The sequence below is a fragment of the Puntigrus tetrazona genome, chromosome 4, assembly GCF_018831695.1.
Source record: "Puntigrus tetrazona isolate hp1 chromosome 4, ASM1883169v1, whole genome shotgun sequence".
Classification (NCBI taxonomy): Eukaryota; Metazoa; Chordata; class Actinopteri; order Cypriniformes; family Cyprinidae; genus Puntigrus; species Puntigrus tetrazona.
In genome coordinates this window covers 23421679-23436717 of record NC_056702.1, presented here as the reverse complement: position 1 = coordinate 23436717, position 15039 = coordinate 23421679, and the positions used below count along the sequence as shown (strand labels likewise).

The 15039-nt window shown below is 35.2% G+C and overlaps 1 protein-coding gene across 1 annotated transcript in view; it reads left to right on the top strand.

Annotated features, from left to right (window-relative positions):
- Positions 1-1192: 1192 nt before the first annotated feature.
- LOC122342328 (NACHT, LRR and PYD domains-containing protein 3-like) overlaps positions 1193-15039 on the top strand; it is a gene marked incomplete at its 3' end in the record, with an annotated part of 18635 nt that continues 4788 nt past the window's right edge. The window contains 6 exon segments of the mRNA XM_043236117.1: positions 1193-1751; positions 1754-1799; positions 1801-2907; positions 6619-6795; positions 9661-9837; positions 11396-11569. Of these exon segments, the coding sequence (XP_043092052.1) occupies positions 1193-1751; positions 1754-1799; positions 1801-2907; positions 6619-6795; positions 9661-9837; positions 11396-11569 (2240 nt within the window).

The following is a 15039-nucleotide window of genomic DNA, read 5'->3' as shown; positions in this document are numbered from 1 at the left end:
AATAAGGTTGTGCTAAACTTACACTGTAAGAAATGTAATAATGTAATAATGTATATATATATATATATATATATATATATATATATATATATATATATATATATATATATATACACATTACTTGTGCTATTATATACTTGTGTTATTTTATAATCTTGAGCCAGATTCACTTCTACATTTATTAATAGATAATCAATGTAACACTGATTTTCTTAGTTTGTGACGTTGTAAAATTCATAATTATCTAACGGAAATTTAATTTGTATAAAGCAAAGCTAACAGCCATCAAACTCAGATTTTTTGTATATTTTAATATTAAATACGATCAAGCTGAAATTAACTATTGATTATTATTATTGACATAACTTGTGAATCACAGCAATTTAATCACCGCCGTCTGAATATGAGATGAACAACACGATAATAATAGAAAAGTGAATTGTTGATGTTATTTCATTTCAGAAAGACATAGCAATCGATTCTTTATAAAACAGAACAACTTAAATGTTTAATAAAATGACTTATAACAATATGAGCTGTTTATTTAGTTACTGTAGTTTTTGTGATTGTCTGTCATTTCCGTCTAGAGTCAGTGTTGAAGATCAAACTGTTCAGATCCATCATGAATGAAACACAAACATCTGGAGATGAAGAGTATTCTCCAGCCTGCAGGTACTTTGAGGAACACAGTAAAGCTTTTCTCTTATAGAAATAAAACCATACACATTTGCAATATTAAAAAAAAACACTTTTGAAATATTCTTTATAATTCTGATTATAAAGTATAACATCTGTTCTGTTTCAGCTCAGTTCATCAGAAGAGATCAGAAGCAGAGCCCAGCTGTGTTTCTATGAAGAGTGACAGGTCTATGGAACAGCCAGTGAAGTTTAAGAGTGAAGATTCACAGCCTGGACTTGGGTATGACTAATGATGTTTTGATTTACAATTTATTATGGTATATTATCAAATTTAAGTCAGTAGTTTTTGTAAATACACTGTATGAAATGTTGAATATCTCTCTGTTTTCTGTTTCAGCTCAGTTCATCAGAAGAGATCAGAAGCAGAGTCCAGCTGTGTGTCTATGAAGAGAGAGACATCTGTGATTCAGTCTTTAGATTTTAAGAGAAGAGTCCTCGACACACTTAGATCAAATCTGCTGAAGAAGTTTGAGTGTCTGTGTGAGGAACAGCAATGACGCAGAGAAACCCAACACTGCTGAATGAGATCTACACAGAGCTCTACATCACAGAGAGTGAGAGAGGAGAGATCAATAATGAGCATGAGGTGAGACAGATTGAGACACAATCCAGGAGAGAAGCAACAGAGGACACAGCCATCAAATGCAGTGACATCTTCAGACCTTTACCTGGACAAGACAAAGACATCAGAACTGTGCTGACAAAGGGAGTCGCTGGCATTGGAAAAACAGTCTCTGTGCAGAAGTTCATTCTGGACTGGGCCGAAGGGAAAGAGAATCAGGACGTCCAGCTCATATTTCCACTTCCTTTCAGAGAAATCAACTTGATGAAGGACAAAACACTCAGTCTTTCAGATCTTCTTCACGACTTTTTCCCTGAAACTAAAGAAATGGAAATATCCAGCGATGAATATAAAGTGTTGTTCATCTTTGATGGTCTGGACGAGTGTCGTCTGTCTCTGGACTTCAAGAGTAAAGTGAAACTGTGTAATATATCTGAGTCAGCCTCAGTGGATGTGCTGCTGATGAACCTGATTGTGGGGAATCTGCTTCCTCTGCTCTCATCTGGATCACCTCCAGACCAGCAGCAGCTGATCTCGTCCTCTGAGTGCGTCCATCGAGTGACAGAGGTACGAGGCTTCAATGAGCCACAGAAGGAGGAATACTTCAGGAAGAGCATCAGTGATCAGAGTCTGGCCGACAGGATCATCTCACACCTGAAGTCCTCCAGGAGCCTCTTCATCATGTGTCACATCCCAGTCTTCTGCTGGATCTCAGCCACTGTTCTTGAGAAGATCTTGAGTCGAGCAGAGACTGGAGAGATTCCTAAGACTCTCACTCAAATGTACACACACTTCCTGATCCTTCAGACCAACATCAAACATGAGAAAGACTATGAGAAGAACGTGACAGATGAAGACATGATCCTCAAACTGGGGAAACTGGCTTTCCAGCAGCTTGTGAAAGGAAACCTGATCTTCTATGATGAAGACCTGAAAGAGTGTGGCATTGATGAGACAGAAGCATCAGTTTATTCAGGACTGTGCACTCAGATCTTCAGAGAGGAGCTGGGATTGTTTCAGGGGAAAGTCTTCTGCTTCGTTCACCTGAGTCTTCAGGAACATCTAGCAGCTCTATATGCACACCTCTCCTTAACATTAAAGAAGATAAATGTGTTTGACCAAACCAAACACAGTCTATTGTCCAAGATATTTTACCAGAATAAATATAACTCACTATCTGAGCTGCATCAGAGATCTGTGAATAAGGCTCTAAAGAGTAAGAATGGACACCTGGATCTTTTTCTGCGGTTTCTTCTCGGTCTCCCAGTGGAGTCCAATCAGACTCTTTTAAGAAAACTACTGACACAGACAGGAAGCTGCTCCTACAACAAAGAGGAAACAGTTCAGTTCATCAAAAAGAAAATCAGGGAGAATCACTCTTCAGAGAAATCCATCAATCTGTTTCACTGTCTGAATGAACTGGGTGATGATTCACTGATGCAGGAGATCCAGGGTTATCTGAAATCTGGAGGAATAAGAGAAATCAACCTATCCTCTTCTCAGTGGTCAGCTCTGGTTTATGTGTTGCTGACATCAGAGCAGAAGATGGATGTTTTTGATCTACAACAGTTTATTGGAGAACAACATACAGGAGAAGAAGTTCTTCAGTATCTGTTACCTGTGGTTAAAGAATCCAGATCAGTTCGGTAAGTAACACTGAAGATCAATACACTTTAAAAACATGTTTATTATATAGCTTATGCTGTATGTTGAGTCTGAGTCTTAATTGTAAACGGGAGTCAAAGGTTCTTAAAGTACTGTGAACATGTTTCATACTGATGCTCCTTACTGGCAACGAAGGCAACAGAAATCTTCCAGATAAAATAAATCGAAATATCTTGGTTGTCACTGTATGTCTGCTCTGGAAGATGCTGAGAAACTGGAGGATAACCTTGTGTTTGTCAGCCGTGATGAAGATCTGGCCATTTAAAGATTGAGTCTTAAATTGTCTCATGAACTCTTTACACCAATGGTGATGAACGTCTGCCACACTTCTGGGATTAAAATATACAAAAAGAATGAAAGTCTAAGCAAGGTTCACCCCAATGGTAAATGTAATTACATTTCTGAAAATGAAGACAAAGTATACAACTAGACTATGATTTTATTTAATCTATGATATATTGAATTTCCTGTGTTTATTTTCTGTCATCTATTCTTTGTTTCTAAATATGAGTGCATCTGGTTTCATAATAATAAAAATACATATTATTAATAATAAAAATAGTAATAAAAAACATCAGACATCAGGATTTAAGATTTTATTAGTCACATACAATTTGTAGAAGTACAATTTGTAGTGAAATGTTATTCTGGTACATTCCAAGACTGTGCAGAGGAGAAAGAAAGAAATGTATTTAAATGTAGAATGTAAAATAAATACTAACAACAAAAATATACATCAAAATAACAATATATAAAGACAATAAAATAAAGTGTAATATATATATATATATATATATATATATATATATATATATATATATATATATATATATATATATATATATATATATATATGTCAGAGAGAACCACTTAAATATGTCACACCAAAAATCTTAAAGTATTGGACATGTCAAAGAGTCTTCTGCAGATTTACATCGGTCACAAATAGGAGAAATGGCAGGAAAAAAACTGTGCAGTTCTAATTTTGAATAATGCACTCTATGCATCATTTTAAACTGAATTAATTGACATCTAGAATTAATAGAACAAGATCGAATCCTGCTGAGGCCCTCCTCCCAAACATCAGCCTTAATCCGTATGCCCAGTTCCTCTTTCCAGGCATTTTTAAAAAAATAAGAAGAATGATTCATTTCTAGAGAAAATAAATTTACAAAATCTGAAATTACATGTTTGGAATCAGGTGAATCCAACAATAGTCTATAAATCCTTCTTTCAAGAGATTCAAAATTAGATACTGCTGTAATGAGGACGCGCAGGCTGTGTTTGAATCCATTTGCTGTAGTTTATTTAGGGCTGAGACAATAATCATAAACGTGAAGGTAGGTAGAAGGTCAGATCCAGTACATCAATCAATCCAGTAAACACTACAGAAGGGCAAATCCAAAGGTCGTAAAACAGGTGAACAGGCAATGATCATACACAAGATTAGCTAGAGACAGAGATAAAGAACGCTCGGTAAGGCAGGTAATACTGGCAACACTTCACATCGTATTCTTGGAGGGCCTCTGGTTGTAAAGGCCTCCAAACAGGAAATGAAGGCAGAAGAAGCAGAGGGTGAGCCCAGCTAGTACTCAGGTCAGGACTCCTCTGCTGGCTGGGTGACGTACACATAATTTAATCTGTAAATGCTGAAAGAAGTGTGTTGTTTAGAGAGAAAACTTCTCTTTTAGTTGAGAAAATGAGACAAAATGTTTGTAAATATATAAATTCTGCAGGGTGACCATACCACTCTGCCTCCAGGTGTTGAATGTCAGAGATAGAAGGGGAAATGCATGCAAAAATAACAATGTCAGGTAATTTGCAGCCTTTCTTAATTTTACGCCATATTTTCAAACAGTTTAAAACAATAAAATAATCAATCTTATCAATCTGCAAGTGATACAGCAAAGTAAACTATTTTTAATTTAATTTTTTCAATAAGCATCCTGAGGGGGTGTATCAGGATTTTCCACTTTATAATCCTCCTGCCAGTAGACAAGGGCCCTGGCATTTCCTGCCCAGTATAGTGTAAGAAACATGGTAGCCCTAGTCCACCTTTACCTCTTGACTTCTGTAAATGTATCTTTATGGATATTCTGTGAGCTTTAAAGCCCCAGATAAAAGGGAGAGTTAATGAATCTAATGTTTAAAAAAAGACTTGTTTATAGAGCCTATCATAGAAAGAGGAAGTGTCCTCCATTTATGTTTGTCTTCAAATCTTCCAATTTATTAAAAAAAAACTAAAAAATTTATTTGGGTTTTTTTGGCACAATTAAAATCACCACCTACAATCACATGTGAATCAGTGAAATCAGACAGTAAATTAAATATTTTAAGAAAGAAGGCAAGGTCATCAAAGTTCTGACCATATACACTGAGAAGTGAAATATACAGTACATATATATTCATATATACATATATAATATACAATATACATTAACATGAAATAAATAAATGTAACCAGCTGCATTTGAGCATCTTCTCTTTGGTGGGCCTAATATGTGTCTCTTGTAAGTACATAACATTGGCAGATTGCGATTTTAAATCTGACAATACTTTAGCTCGTTTAAGCACATGACCCAGGCTACGCACATTCCAGCTGGTAAAGGCCACTGCCTCTTGAAGGTAAATTAGGATTCATACAAAGGTTGAAAATGAAAGATATACACCCTTTGAGAACAAGCATGAAAAGTGCCCCCGCCCCACTTTCCCAAACAAAGTGAGAATACACACCCCCAAGATTCACTGAGGGATTGTGGATCATCTGAACAGTAAACTACAGCTTAAGATAAAAGCCCAGAAGCTCTCTCTCCAATCACATGAACACATATCATAAACAACAAAAAACAGTCAAACTAATGCTTCAGTCTAAGTGACTTGGACTAGGAGTCACGTACCAGTGCATGTCCAGCCTGCATATACTGTATATGAGGTATATTTAAGACAGCACCCCAGTAAGTGTCTCAAGGTCTTGAGGAAAACCCCTTGTCAGTAGTGCCGTGGGTGAAGTGTAGTTTCTCCGGGTAGATGATCCTTACACAGGCACTCTGGAGATGCTTCCGAACATCACTAATTTCAGCCAGAAGATCTGGAAAGATGTGTATTGGTCTGCCCTCGTAGTGAAAAGGAAACTGTTTAAGAACCAGTTGAAGTATTTTTTCTTCTTTGGAAAGTGATGAATCCATAAATTGTTTTATGACAAAGGGCTTCATTCTCTGACTGTATTTTCGCACACTTCTGCTCAATGTGAGAGAGCAGACGGTCAAAATCTGCAGTAGTATTTACAACCTCAATTGATTCTATCCCATAGCCTCAAAAAAGATGCCTGAGTGGACACCAAAGATGCTTCCACAAAAAACTAATCGGTCTGTCATCGTTTTGCTCATATTCTTTAATGTCAAAAGAATACTGATAGATTCAGACTCGAAACCAGACTCAGAGACTGAAGCGGCCTTTTCTGCCATCTCCAGCGGTGACTGAGCAGGAGGATCATTCAATGGTTCATCCTTTCGGTCTTAGGTTTTGTCATTGTATAGTTCTTTACTAATCAAAGTTATGGAAAGATACAAGTGAAACCCAGAGTAATCACAGTAGTGACCGAAAAATATAAAATATATAGAGGAGCTTCGCTAAAACACGACTACTCCATTCAGTACTTTTTTTCAATCTAATTGTTTGTCTTGTTTACTCAGGCTATGTGGATGCAATCTCACTGCTCAGTCTTGTAAAAGTTTATCTTCAGTTTTACAATCCTCAAACTCAAACATCCTGAGAGAGCTGGACCTGAGTAACAATGACCTGCAGGATTCAGGAGTGAAGCTGCTCTCTGAAGGACTGAAGAGTCCAAACTGTCATCTGGAGATTCTGAGGTAAAGGCTTTCAATAAAACAAATAAGAAAAATGTGTTTATCAAATTGAAAAGCTTGCAATGTTGTTTTAATGTAATGGTCTAGTCTGGCTCTATATTTACTTATATGTGATCCTGGACCAAAAGGAAAACAGTTGTAAGGGTCAAGTTTTCAAAATGAAGATTATTACATAATCTTAAAGCTGAATAAAGCAGTCATATGTTTATTTTTGATGGTTTATTAGGATGACAAATATTTCCAAGAAAGACTTCCAAGAGTCTCTCCAAGAGACAAATATCTGCAAATCTTAGGTTCAAAAAAATCTAAATCAAAAAAGAAAATCACCTTTATAGTTTTATAAACGTTCTTAGCAATGCTTATTACGAATCAAAAACTATGTAACGAATTAGCTCAAAAAGGGTGAATATTTATAATTAATTATAGCTAGGTATAATTAATAATAAATATTTGGATTCAATCTTAGTATTAATTGTAGAAGAACGTTCCAATTATTTAATCTGTTTGTCCACCGAGCAGACAATATAATTATTTATCAACTCTAGCAAAGGTTATTTTCCAGGCCAAGGAAGAATAGTTTTCCTACTCTGCAGTACTAGTAGTAATTTAGCATGTAGCAAGGGTCAACATTCAGTGACTTCAAATTGTGAGTAGCACCCAGAGACAGTTGATTGTGAATATAAGGGATTTAATAAATGAGGCTATAGATAACAGACAACAACTTAAACAAAACACATATAAACAGGATAAATGAAAGTAAGGAAGAGAGAGAGAGGGGAGCCAAAAATGGCAGTATTACCCATCAATTAACCAAAACCTAGTGAGAATCATCAAAGAATCAAAATTCACCCTAAAATTGGCTCAAACTTAAAAACACGCATCCAACTAGTTATAAGAGTTACTTACATTAGTTTTTTTGCTGCAAAAGAACTTTTTTAGGTGTGAGCTGCAGATTTTACTATGGTTCCTCTTGAAGGAAAGTCCATAGTGAGATGAAGTTATTTGAAGGTAACTACCAGAAGGTTGGAATCAAGAGTTGAATCTGTAGAGCAGACATGTCAAACTCTGGCCCGTGGGCCAATTTTGGCCCGCACTACAATTATATTTGGCCCGCGAGATGATTTCAAATATGTATTACATCTGTCCCGCCGGCCCGTTATACAGCGCACGTACCGCTAAAGGTTCCTGCACATTGAACGCGTCAAGCTCTGGGTGGCGTCAGCACAGCCATTCATTGTGTATGTGCATCGTCAGCGACAGAGCGCAAGTCCGCGCTGAGGCGCAGAGCGTCGCGCAAGGGTGGCGTTTGACTCCCGATTTGAAACATTTTTAATTCGAGCGTCAAAACGCTGTGACGACATCTACGCGCGGCCAATAGGAGAGCAGCCGGTGCCGGGGCCGGGAGTTCCCGATGTGGAGCAGGAAGCTAAGCTTAGCTGCTTCTAAGCCATAGAAGAGGCACTTCCGTCCGAGACACTTTTTGTTCGTGTCTTAAAAACACGAACGGAAGGGAAATGGAGCAGGCTCGAAGTGCCGCAATCGTCCTGCAATTGCGGCAGCATTTTTCTACGAGTGCCGGAACTGTCTGTTTTGATTGTAGAAAATGCCGCAGCATTGGCGATACTCGGGGCTCGAAGTGTCGGCATTTTATGTGGCCGTTTTAAATTTTTTATTATTTAATTATGGTTATTATTTCACTAGTATTATACCAGTCTTTCTTGTCAGTTTTAACAATTTACGCACTAAATGAACAGAGTAAATGAACAGTAAAAAAACTAAAATGGATAAATATTATTTTATTTACTGATGGCATGGTCTGTTCAAAGTTGAAAGAGATTTTTTTTCAGGTGTTGGCCTTGATGATCTGTGATGAAAAGATTTAGGTTACAATTAAAATGAATAAAGTTAAAGATATAGAAGCCTGATATTTTTTTTCAGTTTTTGTTTTTATTATTTTCTTAAACCTGTTCTGGTTTCAGTATTTAAGCAAAAAATCAATTGTAATATATGAGGATGGTTAATACAGTAGTTTACTGTATCTTAAAAGATAATAAAAACATAAATAAATTAATAAAAAAAATTGGTCTGGCCCTCGACAATGTTCTTTTTTTAATTTTGATCCTCTGTGTATTTGAGTTTGACACCCCTGCTGTAGAGTATCTGAAAGAAAACTGGTGTGATGCACTTCATAATTCTATGAGGTAAACCATCATTTGAGGGAAAACGAGAGAATCATTTTGATACCAAGAAAGAACCTTCTAGGAGATATCAAAGTAGAGATACACTCATAGACATGAATATAGGCATTTAGAGTCTAACTAAAGCAAATAAAGAGTGGTAACTAGTCTAATGAGCCTTTACTTAAGATCCTAATGATATTTGGTAAGAAAGAAAAATTTACAATTTTGACCCATACAGTCTATATGACAGTTCTATAAAAAATCATTTTAATTACATTTAATTTTGTACAGAGAATAGTATTTTATTCAGACCCACCTCTATTTCCTTTTTATCCTGTTTTATTAGTTTTAGTTTTCTATGTTTATTGTTTGTCCTTTATTTCCTTGGTTCCTAAATATATGTCTATTTGTTTTAATAATTACAGATTAGTTTGTCATCTGTCTAGTTTAGTTCTACATTATGTTATTTATAGTCCTTTATCAGACAACGGTGCAAGTTTGTTAGCCGTTTTGTTGGGGTTATATATTTTTTGTTCATTTAAAGTAATACAAACCTGCTGCAGTGGGATCCATTCTTCCTATAACAGTTGTTTTATAAAGAAATTAATTACAGAAACTGGCATTTAATATCTAAAGAAAGGGAATTTACTTTTTTTCAATCTAATTGTTTGTCTTGTTCTTTACTCAGGCTATGTGGATGCAGTCTCACTGCTCAGTCTTATAAAAGTTTATCTTCAGTTTTACAATCCTCAAACTCAAACATCCTGAGAGAGCTGGACCTGAGTAACAATGACCTGCAGGATTCAGGAGTGAAGCTGCTCTCTGAAGGACTGAAGAGTCCAAACTGTCATCTGGAGATTCTGAGGTAAAGGCTTTCAATAAAAAAAATAAGAAAAATGTGTTTATCAAATTGAAAAGCTTGCAGTATCATTTTAATATTAGCTCTATATTTATTTATATGTGACCCTGGACCACAAAACCAGTCTGAAGAGTAAAGTTTTCATCTTAAAGCTGAATAAATAAGCTTTGAGGTGTTTTTATTTTTGATGGTTTATTAGGTTATGACAATATTTATCCAAGAGACAAATATTTGAAAATCTATGATTTGAAGCAACAAAAATCACCTTTATAGTTGTCTAAAAGTCCTGAGCAATGCACATTACAATTTAAAAAGTATGTTTTTAAACATTTAATTGACAAAAATAAATTGTCAAAATATCTTCATGGAACATGATTTTAACTTTAGATCCTAGTCATTTTCGGCATAAAAAAATACAATTTTGACCCATGAACTCTATTTTTTGGCAATTGCTTATTACATTATTCCCATGTGACTTGTACACGATAAAGGCAGTTTTGAACAGATAATATTTATATTGAGGCAAAATGCAATAACTTGATTGAATAAATAGTTGGACTGCACCTGTAATTAATTTAATTTAATAAATCGTTTGACCTGACCACCATCGGTCAGGTCAAACGATTTATTAAATTAAATTAATTCTGTTGGTAATAGACACTTAAATCTGCAATAAGTTTTGTGGCTGATGTGTGGAAAACTATTAAACAGAGAATTATGTAATATTTACTGTATGGAAGTTTGAGGTTCAGTTCTTAGTCTATGTGACAACTGCTAGAGATTGTTCAGGCAAACAATAAATCACTCGGTCCATGTCCACAATAAACATCTTCACTGTTCACAAATTACGTCATACATACATTACGTCATTATGAGTGTGCTTCTATAAATAAACAATAATACCAATAATAAATATACATGTACAAGACAGAGTAATAGCAAAGTGAAATATCTTGTCATATCATTAAAACAGTCATATTTAGAGTTATGTATCGTGTTTTATGCTGGAATGAAGCGATCCAGATTAAGGATTTGCGGCAATATTTTATTTATTAAACAGTGAGACAAAACATTATAGAAACACTTAGTGCCATGGTATATTTAAAATAATAATAATAATAATAAAAGATTAAATTCAGTATTTGTCATATTAATACAGCATAGTTTTTTATATTGTGGGTTCATCTTCTTGTCTGGACAAAATATACATAATCAATAAGGTGTTTACTGAATTTTTCCTTTTAATATCTGGGCTTTACGACTTTATTCCTTAAAAATAACTGGCGTTGAGTGAAGCAAAGCCATATGAGCGTTTCTATAAGGCTGTGATGTTGCATAAAACTATACAATCCAGACCTCCATTCATCAGTCTGAAAGTCTGGCTACATGAGAATATCCTGGAATTAGTCAGCCTTTAAGAACAAGCAGAAGCTGGTTTCTTAAGTAATGGGTGGAAGCAAGAAAATGTAGAAAATTGCTTCAGATGTCATGATTCTAAAGGAATAATTCATGGCTGAAATGGATATTTCATGAATGAATAAAAGGATCACTGCTGTGTTTTCAGATTGTCTGGCTGTATGGTGACAGAGGAAGGCTGTGGTTATGTGTCTTCAGCTCTGACTTCAAACCCCTCACACCTGAGAGAGCTGGATCTGAGCTACAATCATCCTGGAGATTCAGGAGTGAAGCTGCTCTCTGAAAAACTGGAGGATCCAAACTGCTCACTAAATAAACTCAAGTATGTTATGCAGGAGAGGTTTTTGGGGTTTATTGTTTAACCCTTATGCATTTTTTTTGTCCATTTCTGACCAGAGAATATTTTTTAAATTATAGCTTCACCCGAATGGTACACTGTAAAAAAAAAAAAATCTGTAAAAAAACAGTAAAAAGACTGGCAGCAGGGCTTCCAGAGATATTCCGTTAAATTACAGAAAATAACCATTTCACAAAATTACAAGCAAAAACTGTAAAAATACAGAATTGAATTTACAGTCAAAATTAATTAAATTACAGTATATTACCGGTGATAATATGTTTTTAGACTACTAAAAAACTGACAAATTACGTGAAATTACATATAAAACCCACCAACTTTCAGGTTTATCACTGTAAATTTAAGGTTTTAATTAGTTATTATATATAGTTGCTATGTCCATTTAAATTTATTAATTCTTCTATGTGAAATAACTAAGAAATAATGTTTAAAAATGCAGTACGCACACTTTTTTTTTTTACAAAAATGTTGTATATTTACATGATTAATCCTCCTTTTTACTGAATAAATCTGTAATTTAAAAGGCATTTAGAAGTTATTTTATGTCTACCTAGAATAAGTTTGTAAAACATTAAACAACAAAAAAAATGTATAAAAATGTAGTAAATTCATAACATAAACACAAATGTGTGTAGATATACATTTTAGTCATTCATTTTCCAGAAATTACAGTTTCAAATGTTTGGACAATAGAGAAATGATCAGAACATAGAAAAAAAAGTTACATTTTCAGCAATTTTCTGTAAAATTAACAATTCAATTCAATGCATAATAATTAAATGAACCTGCACATTCACCGTATTAGTTATTATACTAAAGCATTGGATGTCAATTTAAAAGAATAATACAATTATAGGAAATACATGTTATATACAGAACATACTAAATTTGTACATTAAATGCATTTGATATATACACATTTATACATTTGCAACGGCAAATAAAACATACAGTGTAATGTAAAATACAAAGTCCCAGTTAGTCTAACACAGTAGACATAGCAGTTTTTTTTCTTTTTTAAAAAGGTCAGTATTAAAGGGATAGTTCACCAAAAAACTAAAATGGCCCCATGATTTACTCACCCTGATATACGTCTGTTTGTGCTTATCTGAAAAAAGAAAGACATATACACCTTGGATGGTTTGAGTACGAGTCAATGCTGGATTAGCTGCAGAGTCTTGGTAGTACATGCTGGAAGGTCTGCTAACAGAGTAGTACAACAGTCCAGTCTGGAGAGAACAAGAGCTTGGACAAGGAGTTTTGTAGCATGCACCATAAGAAAGGGTCTGATCTTCCTAATGTTGTACTGGGCAAATCAGCAGGATCAGGTCAGTGCCGTATGGTCAGAAAAGTTTGTGTGTCAACTAGAACGCCAAAGTTGGGTCAGCTGAAATCATAAGCGGTTCTGTCTTGGCAAAGCTGATGGTCATTCAACATTCAGCATGACATTTGGGTCCAGGAAGCAGAGATGCGAGGAGCAACTGTTGGGATGCCAAGCTGAAATCAAAGAAAGAGATGTGTGTCATTACAATAGCAGTAATATAAAAAAAATCATGTTTATGAATCATTGACCCATTGTCATGATACAGTGGCATGCAAAAGTTTGGTAACCCTTTACAGAATCTATGATCATATACAATGCATGTTATTTTTTAATGGAGTACTGTCCTGAGTAGGATATTTTACATAAAATGTGTTTACATATAGTCCACAAGACAAAAATGAGCAGAAATGATTTAAATAACCTTTCAAAAGTTTGGGAACAGTTGGTTCTTAATACTGTGTGTGAATGGCTACCTGGATGATCTATGAATGTTTTTTTTTGTTTGTTTTGTCATAGTTATTCACGAGTCCCTTGTTAGTTCTGAACAGTTAAACTGAGTACTGTTCTTCAGAAAAATCCTCCAGCTCCTGCAGATTCTTCAGTATATTTGAGATATTTTGGATCATTCTTCCTTAGGACCAGTGTTCTTCAAAATCCCACGTACATCTGCAAACAGATGCACATTTAAAACTGTTGTAGGCTAATCTAATTTCAGTCACTTGTGTTTCATAAACACATTAACTGTCTGGATCACAATCCGCAACCAACAAAATAAGTGGAATTATTTCAGCCGCTGTGAGGAAAGGCTATAAAATATTATGCATAATATGCATCTGCAGCATTCTCACAAGGTGATAACGCTATGGCCGGGACGCCTTCTTTGTGTTTATAGACGTGACGTAATGACACAGAGGCATGCTTAAATTTCCCGTGAAAACCTACCCGAACCACTCAATTTAAAAACATTATTATAAGCTAAACATTGTGAATCGCGCTAAAGGCGATAGTTTTGAACACTGGCTTATTATGTATATTATCAAAAATGTATTTTGTGTAAATGTTTAACTCAGAAAGTTACGGACTGCCGCTTTAATGCATCATGTTTCCTTCAGGAGCATAAGTGAATGCTTGAAACTTTAATAGTTGTGTTTGAGTCCCTCAGTTGTGAAAGTCAGTGTGAAAAGATGGATCTCAAAAAAAATAAAAATCACAGTCACTGCTGGAAAGGGTTCACATATAGAAAAGATGCTGGAAAACTGAAGAATCTGCAGGAGCTGGAGGCTTTTCTAAAGAACATGCTCAGTTTAACTGTTTAGAACAAACAAGGGACTCATGAACAATTATCACACAACAACAACAACAACAAAAAAGTCATAGATCACCCAGGTAACATACAGTATTAAGAACCAAGGATTCCCAAACTTTTGAAGGGGTTATTTGAATCATTTCAGCTATTTTTTGTCTTGTCTTATTCATATGTAAACATCTTTTATGTAAAATATCTTACTCTTTCAAACTTACATTTTCAGATTCTGCAAGTGATTACCAAAATGTTGCATTCCACTGTATGTACATGGAGAGGAGAAGTGCTCCAAGCAGTAGCTAGATGTTGCATCTTAGAAACCTCCCCCTCCAAGACACCCCAAAGGACCTACCTGAGAGTTAAGACTGGAACCACAGGAGTGAGGTTCCTAAGACACCTTTGTCAAAAGGGTTGACAGGACAATCAGGTGGATAACTGTGCCAAAAGCCGCAGAGAGATCCAGCAAAATGAGAACAGATGACTTAGAAGCTGATCTTGCCACTCACAGACTTTTAACGACCAAAAGCAGGGCAGTCTCAGTTGAGTGTCCACTTTTAAAACCAGACTAGTTAGGGTCCAGGAGGTTGTTCTGGATGAGAAAGCAGAGGTTCAACAGGACTCATTCATTGTTATTAAACAAATACAATTGTCTAATGAAGTGTTTTATTGATACAATTTTTGCTTAATATGAAAAAATACTTCTTCTGCATATCACTTTGAGTTGTGTTTTTTTAAGAAAGCAGTCCAAGATCTGTTACAGCTGAGTGGGTATACCAACATTTTGATTATCCAAAAATGTAATGTAGA